The sequence below is a fragment of the Clytia hemisphaerica genome, unplaced genomic scaffold (assembly GCF_902728285.1).
Source record: "Clytia hemisphaerica strain Z4C2 unplaced genomic scaffold, Clytia hemisphaerica genome assembly, whole genome shotgun sequence".
NCBI classification, from domain to species: domain Eukaryota; kingdom Metazoa; phylum Cnidaria; class Hydrozoa; order Leptothecata; family Clytiidae; genus Clytia; species Clytia hemisphaerica.
This window is the reverse complement of record NW_027103761.1, coordinates 280239-300630: the sequence shown is the minus strand read 5'-3', so window position 1 is coordinate 300630 and position 20392 is coordinate 280239. Positions and strand designations below refer to the sequence as shown.

Genomic DNA, 20392 nt, shown 5'->3' with positions numbered 1-20392 from the left:
GAAGGGTGCAACCATGAAGTAACAGGTTTACTACTAGAAGAAGGCAAGAAGAAAACATAACTCTACGTTGGTGATAAAAAAGGGTGAGTAGGTTTTCATTTTTAAACTTTAAAACATTATTATAGTTAATTCTCGCTAATTCGAACTCGAACGCGAAATCTAATTTGTTCGAATTACAGAGATATTGAATTTATAGAGAACAATTCAGGAGTGTTTCTTCTTAACTGGAACTGAGATTGAGTTCGAATTATAGAAAGATTCGAATAATAGAAGGTCGAACTAAAGAGTTCACTGTGATTTGTTAAACGTTGGATCTAGCAAAATGTAAGAGTCCTAACCTTGCTTAAAACATGGGTCAAGCTGGAGTTTTTACAAGGTTTTCGATGATTCGGTTGATGGTTGAATCTTGAGACAAAGGATTTTATTGCTTTTTCTAAAGAACGCGTAGTCTCTATTATTTCAAATGACCAATTAGTGAAGTATCTTATAAAAACTCCAGCTTGTCCCTAAAACATTAGGTTCCTCAAACAAACCCCTGCTCCAGGATATCATCTCTTGAACAAAGTTCGAGCCAAAGCAGTATGAAAGCCCAGCGACATTCAGTCGGAACCACTACATAGAAATGGGAACTATTGCCTTAACGGGAAATATTTCCCGAACGGGAAGGTGAAAAACTTCCCGAAATGGATAAAATTTCCGAATCAGGAAGTTAACCAGTTTCCCGATCGGGAATGAGACCTCTGCGCACTCCGGAAATGGTCGTGTAAGGTAAATAACTGATGCCTATTGTAAAAGAAGGTAAATAAATACCTTTCACTGGGTAGTTAAGAAATCCACCGGGTAATCGCTTTCTTAATTCTACTTTCCCCATTCCCAATTAAAAACTTCCCTATTTGGAAACTTCTTCTCGATCGGGAAACAAAAATCTGTTTTGTTTACAAAAATTCAACTTCCCGTTCGGGAACAATGAAAAATTCTTGACCAAAACGAGAAACAGAAAAATGATGAAATTTTCAATCTGGAAACAGTTTCCTTTTTGGGTTATTTTCACCTTCCCGTTCGGGAAATATTTCCCGTTAAGGCAATAGTTGCCATTTCTATGTAGTGGTTCCGACTGACAAGTATCACGGAGAATTTTGAAAACTTCTTGACTCTTAGTACGAATTGTACGTATTGAGAACAAACTTTTAATTATTGCTATGTCAGTCTGAGCTTAATAGGCATTTTAGTTGTATCTTTGAATAATATTTTTCAGCCCAAAATTTATATATTACATATATGGAAACAGATGGAAAATGAATGATATCATTTTTTCAAAAATTCCTAAATAAAACATATACATAAAGTCATTGACTTTTTTCTAAAGTTTTCTAAGTTCCGACTGACATAGCAATAATTAAAAGTTTGTTCTCAAAACGTACAATTCGTACTCAGAGTCAAGAAGTTTTCAAAATTCTCCGTGACTTGGTATCGAATCTATAATTCCTGGATTGTAAAATGAATACCCATTCCAGGCCATATATGCGGCGTTCATGTCTTGTTTATTATTGGTTATCAGTACCGTGAAAAGCACAGGTCGAATCATATATCGACGCTGTGCCGACCAATCCAGATTCTATTCAGCGCGCAATCAACGCAGAGAAACGACCATCCAAGATCTTGGATGAGGTTCAAAGTTGATATTTTTATTCCCGTCGTTGAAAACACAACTCAGTAATGTCATCTATGCTTTTTAAAAAGAGTCAGTGATAGAGAATCATAACAAAGAGTCTGTCTATTATTTCGATTCAATTAAAATAGCATTACCATAATTAATAGTTTAGTAACTACTGTTATACATTTGAGAATCATGTAAAAGATTTCTTTCGAAAGAAACTCATTTCAATTACACTTGGAGGTTTCTGTGGAATTCGTAAATAGTAAACTGCAAACTGATACAGTCTGCTAGACATTAATATGGTAATATTTGCTCTTCATATTTGATTCTTTCTACAGTGATTAGATTGACACGTGCGCGATAAAATTTCTATAATTGGTCTTCAGAGGTTAATATATTCTTTGAAAACTTAACCTCTGATACTCAGGGTAGATTGTCAGTACTAATAAAATAAACTTAAAACGAAGAAGCACTGTTATCAAAAACGGACGTACAACACGGCGGACAGCGACATGCTAATGAAAGGTCCGATGCTGGGCCAATTATTCTACAGGTGGGAAATAAATATCCCGGCGTCATAGGAAAAAAATACTCCCCAGTATGTATTTTGTACACGGAAAAAAGTACTCCTAGTCCCAGTAGACTTAATACTCTGGCTATCAATAATCCCTAAAAAGATCTCTAGGATTGATCCAGAAGGGCCTGCTAGTGATAGAAGTTAATGATAAGCAAGTAATTTTGAAACAGCACTATGAGGATATTCCCTTTCGCAGACAGAATGGAGCCCCTGTAAAACCTTCTAGTCACTCAAATTCTATTACATTCAACTGATCAAATTTGGCCTGAAAATTAGTTCGGAAGCTAAAAGAATCGAGATCATTTTCAAGCAATTTAGGGGTCAAAGTAGTAAAAATTGGGTATAACGCCTAAAATATCTCAATTACAGCTTATAGATAAGAACAGGATAAGAACAATTTAAGGGTCAATGTCCCAAAGAAATAAGAACAGCCAAGCCTCAGCAAAATTGTACTGGTTCCTATAAAAAAAGTGTATTTTCCCGATTCTTCTACCCAAGCCTAGGATATTTTCACTCGTAGGCAGCTTAGCCTGTCAAAGCCTTTTGAATATTGCTATTTCTATATATAACCGATTTGTCATACATTGTAAACACCATATTTTGTATCATGTGCAAAATTAGCCCACTAGACTGTATTGTTTTGGTGAAATACTCGAAAAAGCGGCAAAGTCAGATTTACTTATTATTGTTTTGATACTTAGACAATGCTCTTACAGAAGGCACAACTCGGTTCCTTGACCAAAACTTAGTGCCCTCTAAATCTTTTTTAATTTTAGAAATATTTCTTAATTAAAACTTAAATGAATCATAGTTTTCCGTTGACATGGTTTTGTAATTTTGATTTTTATAAGAACCATACCATTTGGGCTGAGCCTCTGTTGTTCCTAATTATTCTATTTTGATTTCCTTAATATGACCCGACCAAAATATTTATTTAAAATTCTTACAAGTCTATTTTCTTCTATCTGCCGAGAGTGCTCGATGATATCAGAGGTTGTTCAAATTAAAGGAAAGAGAACTTTAAGTTTCGTGTAGCTCATATGGACGACAATCATCAGCTAAATGAAAATCTTTAAAGTCTTTAAAAATTCTATATTTTTTAAACGTAATTTGAGTTTTTGATTCTTAAATTGTTCTTATATAAAAAGCGTGGATGACCCGAAAAGGATTAAAATATTCCCGAGGATTCTTACATCCACCTGTTTCATAAAATTGTTTCAAAGATTATGTAATAAATGAATTCGCACCTCCCATTTACCGCTAAAATAAGAAGGAAAAACCATGTAAAACCAACTTGGAAAAATGTTAGATTAAGATGATAATTGGAAAAATAATTAAGAGCTAATTAAATTTTAATTAAACCCCTATACTTGGAAAAAATACGATAATCATAGATTTAGCAGGAATATAAATACCGCTAAAACATAATTTGAAATAAAAAATTTGTAAAAATTATTACAAGAAAAAATAGATAAAGCCTTCGGAAAATAAATATTACATTAAACCAATACTATACTTCTGGTATTACAGCGCTACTATATTCCATAATAGAATTGAAACATTAAATCCTATTGGCGTTATAACGTAAGGCACAACGTGAATGAGTTATGCCTTACATTTTATAATTTTACAATCAACGGATTTCTTAGTTCCTGTGCTAGTTGTAAAAAGTTTTATATAAATGAACACATTTGTAAATTTCAAGTATCATTTAAACGCTGTGATAATCCTGGCAAGAAGGTTGGAGAAGTTGTCGTTTTTAAAAATTCATAATTCTACTATTCTATATTGGTGAGTCACGATTTCATTTTTTTAATAGTAGACTTCTTAGACTCGAAGACTTTGTAACTATCTTAAAAGAATAATCTCCGAGCCAAAGTAAATTTTGCGAACGGGATTTGCTTTCAAAAGGAGCTTACAGCCGGGTAGAGTTGGTGGTCTTTCTAGAGTTCGGCGGCGTTTTTTCGAAACTTCACCGCAATAAATTCTTTTATAACTACTGCCATTACTGGATTTAAACACTACGTATCTACAAACAATGTCGTGCATAATTGAGTGAAATTAGAGAGTCTCTCACCACATTCCCCTAACACCCTGCTTGGCAGTGCTTGCGATTCGAACACAGTCGAAACCTTCACACTACCAATCGGCAGAATGTTAGTGAGACACAATGATAGCCTCATCCAGATGGTGAATGAATGTATACCGAAGTTTATCATTCTACGTCTGCATTTTTAGCTTTAAGGGCGGTCTTCACTTGCGTGCGCTGCGATCGCACATTTTGGCTTCAATTCTTTTTGCTTGGAAAAAAGATTACGTCATAAAAATGTAGCGCGCGCTCAAAAAAAAAGTTGAACACATTTCAATTTTTTTCAACCGTTACGTCAGATCGCGCCAATGGAATTGCTTCATTTTTCTTTTGACCAATAGCGTGGAAGCTTTGCTCGAAAAAGTGCGATCAAAGCGCGCACAAGTGGAGACCGGCCTTTACTAAGCTTATTTAACATGTATGATCGATGATTTCTGATTTAGTTATACTGTAAAACAATCTCCCGCCCCTTTTACTACAATGCTAATGGCGATTGCTCAGTCGCTGTAATTTTTAGGCTAGAATATTTATCCAATATTTCAGTAAAGGGGGAAGGAGAAGGAAAACTGATGCAATTACACGTTTTTTTTATAAGAACATATAAGAACACAAGGCTTCGATAGCCAAATGCTAAGAACAAGTTATGAACTAAGGCTTTGCGGACTCAAAAACACCCGACTTCTAAGAAAGTGGGTAAAAATGGTCACAAAATTGAGAAAATAAGAACATTTTGAGAAAATTTTTAGGCTTGAAAGCCAAAAATTTAAGAACATCGGAAGGCTTCAAAATTCTGGATGTTCTGATAAAAAAACTTATAGTAGATTTGTACACTTTTCCATTTTAAATTGACAAATTTTTTTATAAGAAATGTGTTTTTTCATTTCATCATGGATATTCTTTACTTTTATGTTATCCTTAGGATTAGTAGCAAACTCTATGATATTCTTAGCATATTCTTAATTTTTTTGGCAAATTTCATCATGAATATTTAAGAATAATAAAAGTATTTTCTTACAAAAAAATCGTGTAGGCTAATCTTAAACCTTCTCCATCGCCTTGAAAGCATAAGAAATCAAAAACTATTTCATTGGCTACAAAGTTCAAAGGAAAATGTATAATTTTTTTTGTCCTAAAATAAATCGTTAAGAGTGCCTGAACGGCTGAAACAATAATGATTATAATATGAAAATATGAAAATCTTATTTGTCTTAATTCCAAAGTGGCAAAAAGGGGATAATAACTGGCAATAACTAGCATCTTAGTGCAAATTTTCTCTATTTCAGTGACCAAAATCATTTAAAAATGAAAACGAACATTAAAAAAAATAGTTTTAACTGTGTCACTCTATGGTATCATGGGATAGTATTGTGAGTTTATCTGGCTGTCCTCAATAAATTGCACACTAAAACCACCCACACTGGATTTTTTTGAGCTGTGGGAACAATAGAATTTTAATTCAGATTGGGATCTCGAATGAAATTTAACTTCGAGACGCAATTTTTTTTCCGTATGCGGCCCAAGCCCTGATTTAGCGGCTCAAGACCTTAATTACCGGCCCAAGACCTGGGAAACTTTTCGACTTTTGAAACTTGCTTTTTTGGAAAAAGAAGATGAACGAACCGTTATATTCCCATGGAAAAGTACTTCAATTTGATGATCTTTGATGATCTTCTAATGAATGTTTTTTACTAGTTTTTAGAAATTTTAAGGCCAATAATTCAGGTCTGGGGTCACTATAAATTCTAAAATCATGGCAAAAATCGTCTCAAAAATCGCAAAGTTTCCCAGGTCTTGGGCCGGTAATTCAGGTCTTGGGTGACTTACGGAAAAAAAAATTTGCCTGCGAGACAGGGGTGTGTAAAAGATCATGTACTATTTGTCAAGAATATTTTTATTCTCTGATTAATGAGATTAATTGAACTGGGTTTCGCAAAAAGTTACTGATTACATTTATACGCCCCTGTGTCACAGACCCGCTGGGACTCCAGCCCCACTGGAAAATTTGGCAAAAAATTTTCTCCTTGTGGGAAAATACCCTGGAATTTCAGCTCACTGAGAAATTGACTTTAATTTCATCCCCACTCGATAAATTTAAATTTTGCATTAAAAATTGCACTCCAAAATCAAAATCATCCCCACTGGATCTTTAAACCTTGGAACAATATAATTTCTATTCCCACTGATGAAAAAAAAATCTCATCGGGCCTGTGAGACAGGGGTGTATTTATTTACTGTGATATACACACGGTCTTGGTACCCAGATTCAAGATTTTCATTTTCAGTCCCCGTCAAGGAAAATCTTCCTTAACTTCCATAATTCAATCTCTCTGTAATTCGAACAAATAAGATTCCCCGTTTGAGTTCGAATTAGCGAGAGTTTACTGCATTTTTTATAACCAATTTTTATTTTCTATAATAACTCAATACTGACCATTTTTTTCTATCTTTTTTAGAATGTTCGAAGTCATTTTCAAGATGGTATCGTTCACTTATTCAGATTACCAAGCTCAAATGACATTTACTCAATGGAAACAAAAACGTAGACAAACCATGATTGCAATGTTATTGGTGAATCTAGTTGGTGGTATGGATATCAGCATCATATTGGCAACTATTGTACCATATCTTAGATATACCATCATTGTTCAGGATGTCAATGCATTTTACGCGTTTATCACTACAGCTTTTTGTGTTAGTTCAGCAGTGTTTGGAATCATATCTGGCAAGCTTGTTGATCGCACTAGACAAATGAAGATCTTCACCAGTATAACGTTACTATTGCAGGTGGTTGGGAATCTAGTCTACACCATACCAATATCATCAGCTTTTCCTTTGGTTGGCAGACTCCTGGCAGGTGCTGGTGAAAGTTTTACTGGTGTCTGTATCGGCGAAGTGATCAGAATCTACGACACCAAAGGAAGCAATCGAATAATCTGTTGGCTAGCAATGATGAGCTCTTTTGGATACGTCATAGGTCCTGTTATATCAATCCCATTATCAAAATGTCATTTCAAAATATACGAATTGCGAATTGATGGTTATAACATTGCTGGCGTTTTAATTGCTATTTTATGTTCGCTTACCTTCATGTTATGCCAGTTTATGATGCATGATTGCTCAAAAATCTTCGATATGAAAAGTTATCTAGCTGAGCAAGGGCTAGAGGACGAACCAGACTCAATCGAAGATGAATTCTTTATCAACAATAACAATAACAAAGTGCTGTGTCATGAAGAAACATCTTCCTCTGAAGATGAAGATGAAAATATTGCCAAGGAGGAAGAAAGCTTATTACCACAAAACTCAAAATCAAAACTTTCAAATCCTTTCTGTTTTGCCAAGGATGAAGAAAGCTTATTACCACAAAACTCAAAATCCAAACTTTCAAATCCTTTCTGTTTTGCCAAGGATGAAGAAAGCTTATTACCACAAAACTCAAAATCAAAACTTTCAAATCCTTTCTGTTTTGCTAAAGATGAAGAAAGCTTATTACCTCAAAACTCAAAATCCAAACTTTCAAATCCTTTCTATTTTGTTAGAACATTCGATCAATGGATGGTACTTGTCTATTCCTTCATCATGATGTTTATAATCGCCAGTGGTGAATCTTTGATCCCACTTATCAACTATGAGGTTATGAATTGGTCCTTAAACGCACTTGTTATTATCTTTGTTGGTTACGGTATAGTGTTATTGGCAACTTCAATGTTGTTATCAAAAATCTGCACCGGAGATAAATCAATCTATCGTGTAGGGTATGCTAGTTTCCCATGTGTTATATCCTTCTACTTAGCATTACTTCTTATGTCTTTGGACATTCGTAATAAAAACAGGGATATTTTCTACATGTTTTTATTCGTGCTCTCACTCGTTTTCATATGGTTTATGGAATCGATTGTAATGCGAAGTATGTTTGGTCGAATGGTGCCATCAGAGTTACAAAGCTTTGCCGAAGCTTTAAGAGCAGCTGTATCCAGATTTGGTATGGTGGTGTCGAGTTTTGTATCACCTTTCCTGCTATCAGTTTTGATGTATTATTCAAGTTGCTTTCTCGTCGTAGGAGTTATTATGCTGGTGGTTTATATTGCGAGGAGAAGACAATTGACTGATATTCAGTTTATTAAACTTTAGAACAGTCTAAATCATGGTCTCCTTTTAGCAGATGTTTTACTATAAAAGTTAGTCTGGTAAGTTACTCAAGGTAAATGGCCATACGTGCGGCCCTTAAGGATATATTTTCCAAGCTTCCCGAAGTGCACTGTAAGGGTCCGATTTCAAAGGCCTAATTTAGGGCCGCACGTATAGTCGTTTTGGAATCTACTATGAAACTGCAGGTGGTATAAAGAGCAAGAATCTGTTGTATGAAAGGAGTTTAGCTTAAGTAGAGGGTTCTATTAGTCCTTTTTCTTTTCTTTTCACCACTGTACTCTTTTTAACTAACTTACCCAAAGTCGATTTTATTTCATAACCCCGCATTCTACGATTTTCAATTTTTCGTTTGTAAATATTTCAAAGAAGATTATATAGAAATGTTAAAGAAAAATGTATATTATTATAGGCCCATTAGTAAATAACAAATACATATTGTTCATGTAGAATTCTTAGTCCAACCAGAAATTGATGATCGTTTTATCTGCAAAACAAACCAAAATACTACTGCTCAATTGTTTTCAAACCAGAAAGATTCAGTGGGGACGAAAAAAATAGCACAACATTTTGCAACGAGGGTTTGCTTATCTGATTATTTTCAGCGGTCACAAAAATAAGAGTATAATTTTCCACTGGGGACGATATTTTGGTCAATTTTCCAGTGGGAAGGGTTCCCAGTGGGTCTGTGAAAAGGGGATGTATTAAAGTGAAGATTGAAGACTGAAGTCTATTTCTAATAGGTGGGTATTCCAAAATCTCTTGTCTACTCCAAAATTCAGTGGTTATTTTGAAAACTATCGTGTTTTTACTTATTGGGGGAGAGAGAAAAATATATTTCCAAAATTAAGTTTGAAATTTCTAAAATCGTAGGGAAAATTGAAAAATCTTATTTCTACCACTATATTTCCTATTTTAGACACCTACACGTTTTTTTATAAGAACAAACTATGTAAGAAAATAAAGCTTCGATGGCCAAAATGCTAAGAACAAGATAAGAACATTTATAGGGTTTGCGGACTCGAAAAAACCCGATTCTTTAGGAAAATGTGTCAAAATGGTCACAAAAGGGAGAAAATAAGAACATTTTAAGAAAGTTTTTTGACTTATAACCTAAAAAGTTAAGGACATCCGAAGGCTTCAAAAATGATTTTCTTATAAAAAAACGTGTATGATTTCAGCCGCATCCAAGGGATCCAGTGAAAGTTATTCTCCGTGACAGCTTGCAATAAAAGCATCTTCCCAACTTGATTTTCGTTCACTTTTGATAGTCCAAAATTTGAGACTTGAACTTTCCAAAGCGTTACTATAAAACAACATGGCGTGATGAAGAAGGTTTGGAGCAATGGAATTGAGATGGACGACACATGATTTAGCCTCTCCTTTTTCACAGACTTGCATATAATAATTCTTTGGGAAGAAAAACCGTTTACTTCTTGGTTCAATGTAACCATTATCAGCAGAATCGACGTTGTCTTCAAAGTCAGGGTCTGCAATTTCGTCTTGGATTTCTTGTTCTACCAGGCTTCGCTTCTTACCCCAAAAACTGAATAGTCCACGACCCAAATATACAGCTCTATAATGAAATATGGAAGAGATAATGAAATATGGAAGAGAAGGGAACTGAAAATTACTTTACATTACCGACAGATTCAAATGACAGGATGTTCGGATGCACAACAGTCCACCATAACAACAGTTCACTGGGAAAATAATAACTATATTTCGCGAACTAAAAAGATCGAATTTTTTTAATCAGTCAAAAAATGCAGTCAAAAATGGCTCTGAAAACACAAAAAAAACAGCAATATTTGCGGCGGAAACGCAAAAATAGAACTCGTGAGAATTTATCCCATTAAAGAAATTCATAATATGCACCATTGCCACCATTGTCTCCTAACATTACAGGGACTCGACAGCTGATTGGTTGCAAGTGACGTATTGACTGATCTTATGTCACTTACAACCAATCAGCTGTTGCTTCTATGGGGTGATGTCGAAGACATTGCAGTGATGCGTACCATGACTAGGAACATACCTAGAATGATGTCTGTATCCAGCCACATAAGGAGGGAGTTTAGTGACAGGATCAGACATGAAAACTACTCTGATTTTTCGGTATGTCGGCACCATTTGATCATGGAGTTTAGCATATGCTGCATCACCAACTCGTGGTTGACCAAATGTTATCAAACTCGATTGAGGGTTTGCCAATAAAGATTTCTATACAAAATAAATGAGTGAAGTAGATAGAATCAAAAATAATTCTAAGAAAACTCACAAAAAATCGAGCGTAATCTTCCTGAAATTAAGAACTGCTAACTTACAATTGTGTAACTTACAATCGTTTAGACGATGCTATCGTCCGTTAGAGCGATAGTAAACGAGGGATAATATATGCGCAGAAGAGTCAAGGCGTTAGGGCGGTTAATGGAAAATACAGCGGCGGTAGAGTTTGAAACAAACGTAAACACCTCCACCACTGCTTACTCCGCCCCAAGTGGGCGATTTTAAGTGATCTTGTGTAGACGATAGGATCGTCTAACAATTGTTACACGGTGCTTCGTGTTGGTGCAATCTTCAAAAAAGACCATGAAACGTGTTCGAGTTAAGAAGACATTCGAGTTATAGATGTTTGAGTTAAGAAGACTACACTGTATAAAGAGAGAGAGATTTACCAAATGGTGTCATGGTGTCAGAGATTTTGTTAACATTTAAGCGAGTTCGAATTAGGATGATTTTATTTTTAGAGTACTTATTTTGATATTGATTATCAATTTCTAATGCGAGGCCAATCTAATTTGTTGTTTTACGGGCCAAGCTACCCAAAAAAGAGAGTCGGTTGGTCGGCGAAAAAATTAAAATAAAAGTAGAATTTCACCTTTAAAATCTCCTAAAAAGGCAGCAAAAACAACTACATCTTGACAAAAGTGCGAAATATTAAATAAAAAGACACAAAAAGATCAAATTCTTTGATAAAATCGAACATAAAATTCTCAAAACATTGGAAAAACTACCAACTTGACAGTCTTTAAAGCAATGAAAGCAATGAAATAAAAATGTTCTACTGCAAATTTAATTTAATTCTTATTTCGATTTTTGGGATTTCAGGGTCGGTCGGGCTCGTGAAACAACTAATCAAATTAGTTTAGCCATATCATGTATGGTTACTCGACGTTTTCTATTTCTCAATGTTCTTTCTCAAAACTGTTTCGACCAAAGTTTTTATCCAAAAGTCTAATATTTATTTTCAAATATTGAGGTAACTAAGTGAAAAATCTAATTTAGCCTAGTTACCAATCTAAGTTAATTTTACGCTACAAAAAGCCATTTTATCAGCCCTTATAACCTTAGGATAGGCGTATAGCAAGCAAACTAAAACAACGGTCCCCCAAAACGGTCGGTGTCACGAATGAATTTTATTGTTATGCTTGATATGGCATAATTTGAAGTAAAACTGAAATTTGCTTCCCCATAGAGAAGTATTCTCCACAAAATTTTATGGTTTATTGGAAGTAAGTTTAGGTCAAACATTACAGGTCTGTCATTGGAGTAATCAGAGCAATGCATTAGGAAATGTGAAATCTTCACTTCTCTTCTTTATCACCTTGGAATGCCGCTTTTAGGCAAAACAGGTATCTTTGTTAGAAATCTGGAGTAAAAAGCTTTCATAAATACAATGAAGTCATATGCAAAGGGAAAAAGTTAGAAACCTATTTTCAGACTTTCAAAAGAGCTTTGAAATTTCTAAATTTAGCCATTGGAAATTACTAGAAATATATGAAAAGAAATTTTGTCAAAGAATATGTGTGCTAAGGGTTAAAAAATTTTTTGAGGCTTTGAAATTGCTCCAGGGAGCAATGAACTAGGCCAAAGTAATTTAGAATAGCTCAAAAACATCAAAAACATAACTTTTAGGAAAGATCTACAGAGTCATATAAAGGGTTTTAAAAAAGCCCCCCCCCCCACGGACACTCTTCATCGCCCCATCATCCCCGTGTTTTCTTCTTCACGAAAAAACAATCACTAAAATTGTTCATCATTAAGGGGAACAAAAGCCCAAATCAAATATCAACCCTCGAATGTTTTGTCCTATCATGCATCACGCTAAAATCTTGATTACATGATAGAATGTAAATAGGTCCCAATCATGTAATTCGCTGGGGTAGGGCTCTTAAAAGATTTGGTTAGTAATGTCCAGAGGTATTGGAAACAACTCACATGATAAACATGCTCCTTTTATTAAAAAACCTAGGCCCAAAGGGGCTTTGAAATCAATGACCCCTTATCACGCCCATAGTTTATCCTCTGACGAATAAAAAACTAAAATCACGCAAAGACAAACAGAAAAGGAAATTACGCATAACGACATTGGACACAGCTTACATGATAAACAGCTCCCTTTATTGCCATCATTGAGGCCAATGCACCTCCAAGGGAATGACCAGTGATAATGTATTTCCGTTTCGGATCTTGAATATACGGTAATGTGTACCGGTAAACCAACTCAAAAGCTGACCAGAAAAATTTGAGAACTTGAACTCTGTTTTGTCCATAATTGATTTCATGCTGACCTTTCAAGACACTTGCTCCCTCGCGTAGAAGTTGGGTGAGTCTAGATTGGAAAAAGGAAAAATTTAACTACAATCATGGTTGAAATATATTGACATTTTAGTGTATTCTAGCGTTTTTCAGAATTTAAAGTTTGGACCAGGATTGTTATTTTAGCACTTCCACTTTCTTTCATTGAATATTTCGATTTTGAAGGGGTTCGGTGGCTTCTTTTGAAAAAAAAATTTGAACTTTTAAATCTTGAGATCCTAAGGTCCTAAGTCTCAAGTCTCATGTTAAAACTCTACTTTCCAAATGTAGTTTAACGCACTTAAAAATCATTTGTGGTGTTTGAAATTTTGCAGGGAGATCCCCTTTGTCCCAAATATTTTGTCCATAACTATACCGATAAACCTTTTAGTACTTTGGTTTCTATTAGCCTATGTTTTTGGACTCTTGCATCTTGCTCCCTCGCGTAGAAGCTGAATGAGGCTGGCTTGAAAAAGAAAGAAGCAAGTTCAAGATTGGTAGTTCAGTTTCTTTGTTTTTTTTGCAACCATTTGGTAGCACCCGATGTGTTTAAAAACTAAAACAAATTCAATTGCACCCGTCCTTCATATTTTATGATTATATTTGTAATTTAATTTCTAAACTTATCAAGAACAGCGCTCTGTGGTGCTAAAGGAGTGCAAGGCTTAGGTTCAATCTCCAGTAAGGTTGATGCCTCTTGATGCTCAATGATCAAGGGTAACTTGAGGAATTCAGGGAGAAGCCGTTGTGTGCCTCCGAACTATGGCTGCAGGTTATTCCAGAAATAGTCTGTACCCCCTATGTTGAGGAAATGTGACTTCCAGGGTGGTTTGGAAAATAAAAACTCCAAGGTGGATGATAAAATCCAGAGTGGTCAGTAAAATTGGGTTGAAAACCCGGGGGAGGGGTACTTAGGCAAAAATGGATGATAGCTATGTGTCGGTTTTTTCATCTTTCAAAGTCTCTCTAAGGATCGGAAAAATCAGGATTTTTAGGAAATCTTTTGATTTCCAGAGAAAAAGTTGTAATAAAGTCTCTCTAAGGGTCACCTTTTCAGCAAAAATCAATCTCTCTAAGGGTCGGTTTTCGGAGGTCCCGTCCGCACATACCCCTCATTCGCCAACCCTAGTACCCCCCCCCCGGGGTTGAAAATCCAGGGTGGTAAGTATAACGAGGTCGAAAATCCAGGGTGGTCCAAAAAAATGGGAGAAAAAAATCCAAGGGGGTCCTGAAAAATTGGAAAAAAATCCAGGGGGTTATCTTCTTAAAAAAAGATCTCTTCAACATAGGGGGTACAAATTTTTTCTGGAATAACCCATTAAGAACATGAAAAAATCAGTATGTTACCCGTCGGTTCCTCTGAAAATGATCATTCTTGTGTTTCCATGATCTGCAATCGCCACACGAATTCCTTCTCCTTTCTCAAATAATTCTTCTTCAAAAACTCTTACAATCTTGTATGGTGTTTTGCGGATTGTAGCGCCAATAACTGCTTTATCATCTTTGTAGACTTCTCTTGACGCTCGCGCTGAGTGTTTGATGTCATCGAATGTGATAACATTGGAACGAGTTCTAAAGATCATAAAGTGAGATTAATTAGAAATTTTCTCGAAGAGAAAAAATGCGGGTGTTTTTAAGAAAGGTACAACGTGCCATGGAATGCACTACACCTTTTCAACCGTAGCCGCCAATTGCTGCGTGGTAATTTTTTCGTCTGTTTTACCACCCTAAAACTATCTCAGTCTTTTTTTCGCACCTATAAACAATAGAAAAAAGTGTAAAAATAGAGGTCATTTGTGTTTCACGCACAAGGCGATCATCAGATGTGGATAAAAATTTTTCTACGAACAAATTCTACTTGTAGAAATCGAAATACCTAGTCCCAAAGGGAATATCCAAATAAAGCGTTAAAATATAAAACATAATAGGATAGTGATTACATATTGTACATGATTAAAAAGTTGAAAAGGTGCATATAAAAGCTATTTGTCCGGAGGGACTGATTTATAGTTCTTTAGAATGAATCTGTTTGTATGCCTGCATTTAGAGACTAATTCAGTTTTTTTGTTCACTAGTTTGCGTTTGGAAGTGATAATGGCTGCGTTTAGACCAACTGGCATTTGTAATTTGGCATTTGCTCACGAGGGATTCGATTTTAATAGCTTTTCCATTGTATTTTCTGTCATGGCATTTAAGGAATCGTCTTTTTAGAGTCATTACTGAAAAGGTGATTCCCTCAAGTTCAACTTTGACAGATCAAACAATGAAAAGCATGAAATTTCTCAAAAACTGCAGTCATTAAGACTGAAACTTTTTGCCGTAGGGCTAGGCTATGGCAAATTTTGCAAATTTTACAATCTATAGAAAGAACTGAATAAAAAACGTGCAAATAAAAATTCAAAAATGTCATTTTTTCTCTTTGTTTTGGTTCCTTTGTTTGATTTGAAATGCCAGAAAAGGGGATTCCTTTGCTCAAAATGGCATTTCAAATGCCAACGTAATGCCAACACGCTGGCATCATTAGGCATTTGACAAACCGAACAATTGCGCGGAACAATAGAATTCAAAAGAATACTGCAAGCTATTACAAACGCCAGGCTGGTCTAAACACAGCCAATGTGAAATTTTTCTGCCAAACAAAGGTTGCACGTTTTTGTTCCATTTTTGTATGATGCAGCTTGATCAATAATTTCCCAGGAGAGAATTGGGTCAGTGACGCCTGATCTTTTCAAATCCCAATAGTGGTTTGAGAGCTGGGTGTGGCTTGTAGCATCTTCGTGTCTCAGTGTGTATTTGTGTGTGTTCCAACGATCCTTGAACGTGTTGCCAGTGAGACCAATGTAAAATTTGCCCGGGTCGTTGATAGTTGATAGTTTTATATGCACCTTTTCAACTTTTTAATCATGTACATTATGTAATCACTATCCTATTATGTTTTATATTTTAACGCTTTATTTAGATATTCCCTTTGGGACTAGGTATTTCGATTTCTACAAGTAGAATTTGTTCGTAGAAAAATTTTTATCCACATCTGATGATCGCCTTGTGCGTGAAACACAGTGTAATGTTTGTTTTTAATATTTGAAGAGAAATACATGAAATGATTTAGCTCTACTTGTTATTGAGCACTATCTTCTTCACTGTTCTTCATGATTTGAGGTCATTTGTGTGTGCAGTGGGGACACCGTGAATCCAGCAAACCTCAATGTGGTTTAGACGACTCTCAATAATTTATAAAAAAGAGGGACGCATACCCAGATTGCCCGGGGGGTACTTAGGCAAAATGGGTGCCGGGTATGTGCGAGCCATAAGGGTACCTTTTCTCATTCCTCAAAAGTCTCTCAAAGGGGTATAAATTCAAAAGTTAGTCTCTGAAAGGGTCCCAAAATCACGAAAATCAAAAATTTCTCTCTCAAAGGATCACGATTTCCAAAAATTTTGACCAAAATTTGGTGAAAATCAAACCAAAATTTGGAAAAAGTGGACCAAAATTTAGGAAAAAGTCTCTCAAAGGGTCCCAAAATCACCATTTGTCTCTCAAAGGGTCGATTTTTGATTTTCGGCTCGGACATACCCGTCACCTCGCAAACCTAGTACCCCCCCCCCCCGGGCCAGATTGACATACCAGACAAAAACTTTCATTAAACTGATGCTCATCATGGGGCAGGATTATGATGCTTGTTTGAAGGGACAGTGATAAAATTACCATTATCCTATCAAATCTTGCTTTATACTAAGAACATACTTTATAGGAACAAAAGGGTTTGATGGCCACGATATTAAGAAAAAATTAAGAACATTTTGAGAAGCTTTACGAACTCTAAAACAAAAATCACATCAAAATACTCACAAAATAGTGATTTTAGAATGTTTAGGAACACTTTTAGGCTAAAACGTTAAAAAATTTAGGACATCAAATTTCATTGAAAATTTTTAACTGGTATGTTCCTAGAGCAGAGTTCATAAATATCTAGAGAATCGACTAAGAAGATATCCTTAATAAGATTTATGATCCAATTCAATATGAATATTACAGGCTTTGAAAAATGAATATAACAGATTGGGCTATTCCAGAAATAGTCTGTACCCCCTATGTTGAGGAGGTCTATGGTGCTTTGGAAAATAAAAAACTCAGGGTGTCTCCTTGCCGAGTGTAAAAATCCTTCAGTAAAATGAGGTTGAAAGTCCATGCTGGTCCTGAAATTTTTTTAAAAAATTCAGGAGGACACCTTTCCAAATAGTACCTCCTCAACATAGGGGTGCAAATCCCGGGGGGGGGGGTGGTGTTAGCTAAATGGAGGGTACGGTATGTGTTGCCCTTAAGGGTACCTTTTTAGGATTTCCAAAGTCTGAAAAATTAGAAAATCTAATTTCAGTCCCACTAAGGGTAGGAGAAATAGGAAAATTTCAACTTTTTACGCCCAGAAAGATCGAAATTTGGTCAAAATTGGTCAAATTTATCCCGGTAAGGGTCGTAAAATTCACAAAATATTTCTTTGTTTTCTCCGAGGGTCGAAAGTTGGGTGCAAATTTTTTCTGGAATAGCCCATTTCTGGGATTGATTGTAACGGTTGAGAAATGGTTGAAAAATGAACCCTGTACCTTCGATACCAACTTTGATAGAATTTTGTTTGTTCTCAGTAACAAAATAACAAAAAAGGGGTGCAAGTCGCTCTAGGTACGAGTTTTCTTCATCTATAGCAGCCATACGGAAATATTAAACTGGTTTGTTTGCGGAAATTTGCGAAAAAAGTGACCCTGAATGGGACTGAAATTCCAAAATTTTCTAAATTTTTCTACTTTTCCCGCAAATTTTCCAAAAATAGGCACCCTGCGAGGGACTGATTTTTCTATATTGGTGTTTTTGCAACCCTACCTGGGACTCGTGGAGGTTAAAAAAGGTACCCTGTCCAGCGGCGCATCCCCTTAACCCATTTTGCCTTAGTACCCCCTCCCGGGCCCTATACAAACCAATCCAATCAACTCGCTCTCTATATAGTTAACTTTCTAATTTTATTAACTAGATATAATTTTTTTAAGATCTTATCTTGTTGATAGATTTTTACAGTCTGCCGAGTAACCTTTTTTATGAAGTTCGAATATCCAATTTTTAAATAAAAACATGATAAGCTTCTGGTTTTCATCATTTCAAATTATAGCTCCCTTTTCACAGCCCTAAAGGGAAGCCTTTCCATTGGAAAAAATTGACCAAAATATCGTTCCTGGTGGAAAATTGTCCTCCAATTTTTGTCCCCACTGGAAATAATCAGATAAGCCAATCCTCACTGCAAATTATTGTGCTATTTTTTCCATCCCACTGAATTTTCTTGCTCAAAAACAATATGAGATTCAAATCCCCAGTCATGAGCAAAATGGAAATATCAATCCCCGTTGAGTTTTGGTTCGGTATTTTTACCCCCACTGGCAAATTAAATCTCACGGGGTCTGTACGAAGGGGGGGGGAGTTATGGCTAAAATAAATATATTTTCCAACAATTTTTCAGCGAATTCTTCTTTAAAAAATGTCTGAGACAAAAAATAAAACATTGACTTTATATACTTACGGGCAAGATGAAGCATTCGTCGAAAAAACTGCAATTGAAAATATCCCAATCAAATAGATTAAAAACTCCATTCTAAAAGATTGTACTATCATCAAGAGTGCTATCGAAGGCAGATAGAATGATTCGTTTAAAATTAAATCCAAGGTTCTTAGAGAGTTGAAAATCTCTTTTTGTCGGAACAAAAATAAATAAAATCTTAAAAGACGCATAGTGTACATAATTTTTCTTCTCAATATATCTCATCTATTGCAAAATTAGATCAAGTGAATTTCAAAAGAATGGTCGGAACTTTGGTAGGTCGTTGATACAAACTTGAAGGCTCTTGTCATTAACTCCTGCCATTGACTATTTCAGCACTGCCCTGTTAATTCCCATAATTTATGAAGAATTATTTCAGTTAATTTTGAGCGAGGAGGTTATTCAAAAAGTGGGACGCTAAAAAGAAAATAGTCCATATAAAAAACCCCGGTCTGGAAGCCTTTTGTTTCTTTCTATTGTTTCTTTTTTATCATGTGATTAAATCTTAAACCAATCCCAAGAGGAGTACTTGGTAACGTGGTCAAAAGCTGAGCAAATCAATACATCTTTTCGACCGTAGCTGCAAATTGCGGCACTGGCATCTTTTGTCTGTTTTACCACCCTAAAACCGTCCCAGTCTTTTTTTCGTACGTCTGTAGACAATAGAAAAAGGTGTAAGAAAAGAAGTGGAGCGAGTTTAAGGGGGTAATTATATAATAAAGTGGCACGCGCCTGACCGGGTGACTACGGTCGAAAAGGTGTATTTTAGTCAACGATTAGGTACACGCTTTTTTATAAGAATACACTTTATAAGAATGTCCATGAGGAAAATGACCAAAATTTTAAGAATATACTAAGAATATCACCATCATGGAATTTTGTTACTCAAGCTAGGAATGCCATTTTATGCCAATGTCATTTCAATTATAAATTGTCAATTACCCCCAAGTAAGCCTCGCACCTTTTACAAAAAATGCCATTTTATGCTTGAGACGTATGTACTTTTTTTAAATGTTAAATTTAGTTGAAATTAGGATCCTAACCCAAGAATGCTGTAAGAATATTTTAGGATGATTTTCCCAAAAAAGTTAAGAATATCCATGATGAAATGGATTTACACTATTCTTATAAAAAACCGCGTACCATAGAAATAGTTTGAAAACGAGGTAAGCGTTGCGCGTGATTATTGTGATTCATGAAAAGGTCTATTCCACTAAAAATCTTTAAAGGGACATAACAGCACTTGCTAAATTAGTAAACAAACTATATGCAGCGGATACAAAATCAAAACAAATTTCACATATCAAAATAAAAAATCAAACCAAATATTGCTGATTTTGATTGTTCAATTGTTTTACAAGTTTGTTTTGGACACGTGATTTTAATTGTTCTCTTTTAATGACACGTGGTTCGCGCAATGTTTACATTTTACTACTTTTATGTCCCTTTAAAAAAAAGAATTGTATCCAAAAGAATCGACTTTGGTCATTCTCCACTACTGTTCAGAAAGCATCTTCAGAGTCCTAGATTATTTCGTCAAATTTTTGTCTGACAGGGTCAAATTTCGCTATTAATAGCTGGTCCCTAACAAGTAATATTTTTTGAACTGCAACGGCACTTCTCACCGCAGTCGGCTGTCACGGAGTCATCCCCCGCCGGCCTGTATGTTGGAAAGTCGTTTACTAGTTTTGTAGACCTTCATTTAATTTTAGGTTTAAATAAATTGAATTCCCTCTTATCGAAAATCTTCAAATACTGCT

General features: G+C 35.4%; 2 protein-coding genes across 2 annotated transcripts; one reads left to right on the top strand and one right to left on the bottom strand.

The window, feature by feature from the left end:
• LOC136805627 (uncharacterized) lies at nt 1-8539 on the top strand. Its single transcript, XM_067062202.1, has 2 exons — nt 1-83; nt 6777-8539. The coding sequence occupies exon 2, from the start codon at nt 6778-6780 to the stop codon at nt 8452-8454; it is 1677 nt and encodes a 558-aa protein (XP_066918303.1). The 5' UTR covers nt 1-83; nt 6777; the 3' UTR covers nt 8455-8539.
• A 1065-nt stretch (nt 8540-9604) lies between these two features.
• Nucleotides 9605-18761, bottom strand: LOC136805630 (uncharacterized). Its single transcript, XM_067062205.1, has 5 exons — nt 18615-18761; nt 14398-14622; nt 12856-13084; nt 10508-10692; nt 9605-10045 (listed from the first exon to the last, which is right to left on the bottom strand). Exons 1-5 carry the CDS (start codon nt 18704-18706, stop codon nt 9676-9678), a joined length of 1101 nt encoding a protein of 366 aa, XP_066918306.1. The 5' UTR covers nt 18707-18761; the 3' UTR covers nt 9605-9675.
• Nucleotides 18762-20392: the final 1631 nt, after the last annotated feature.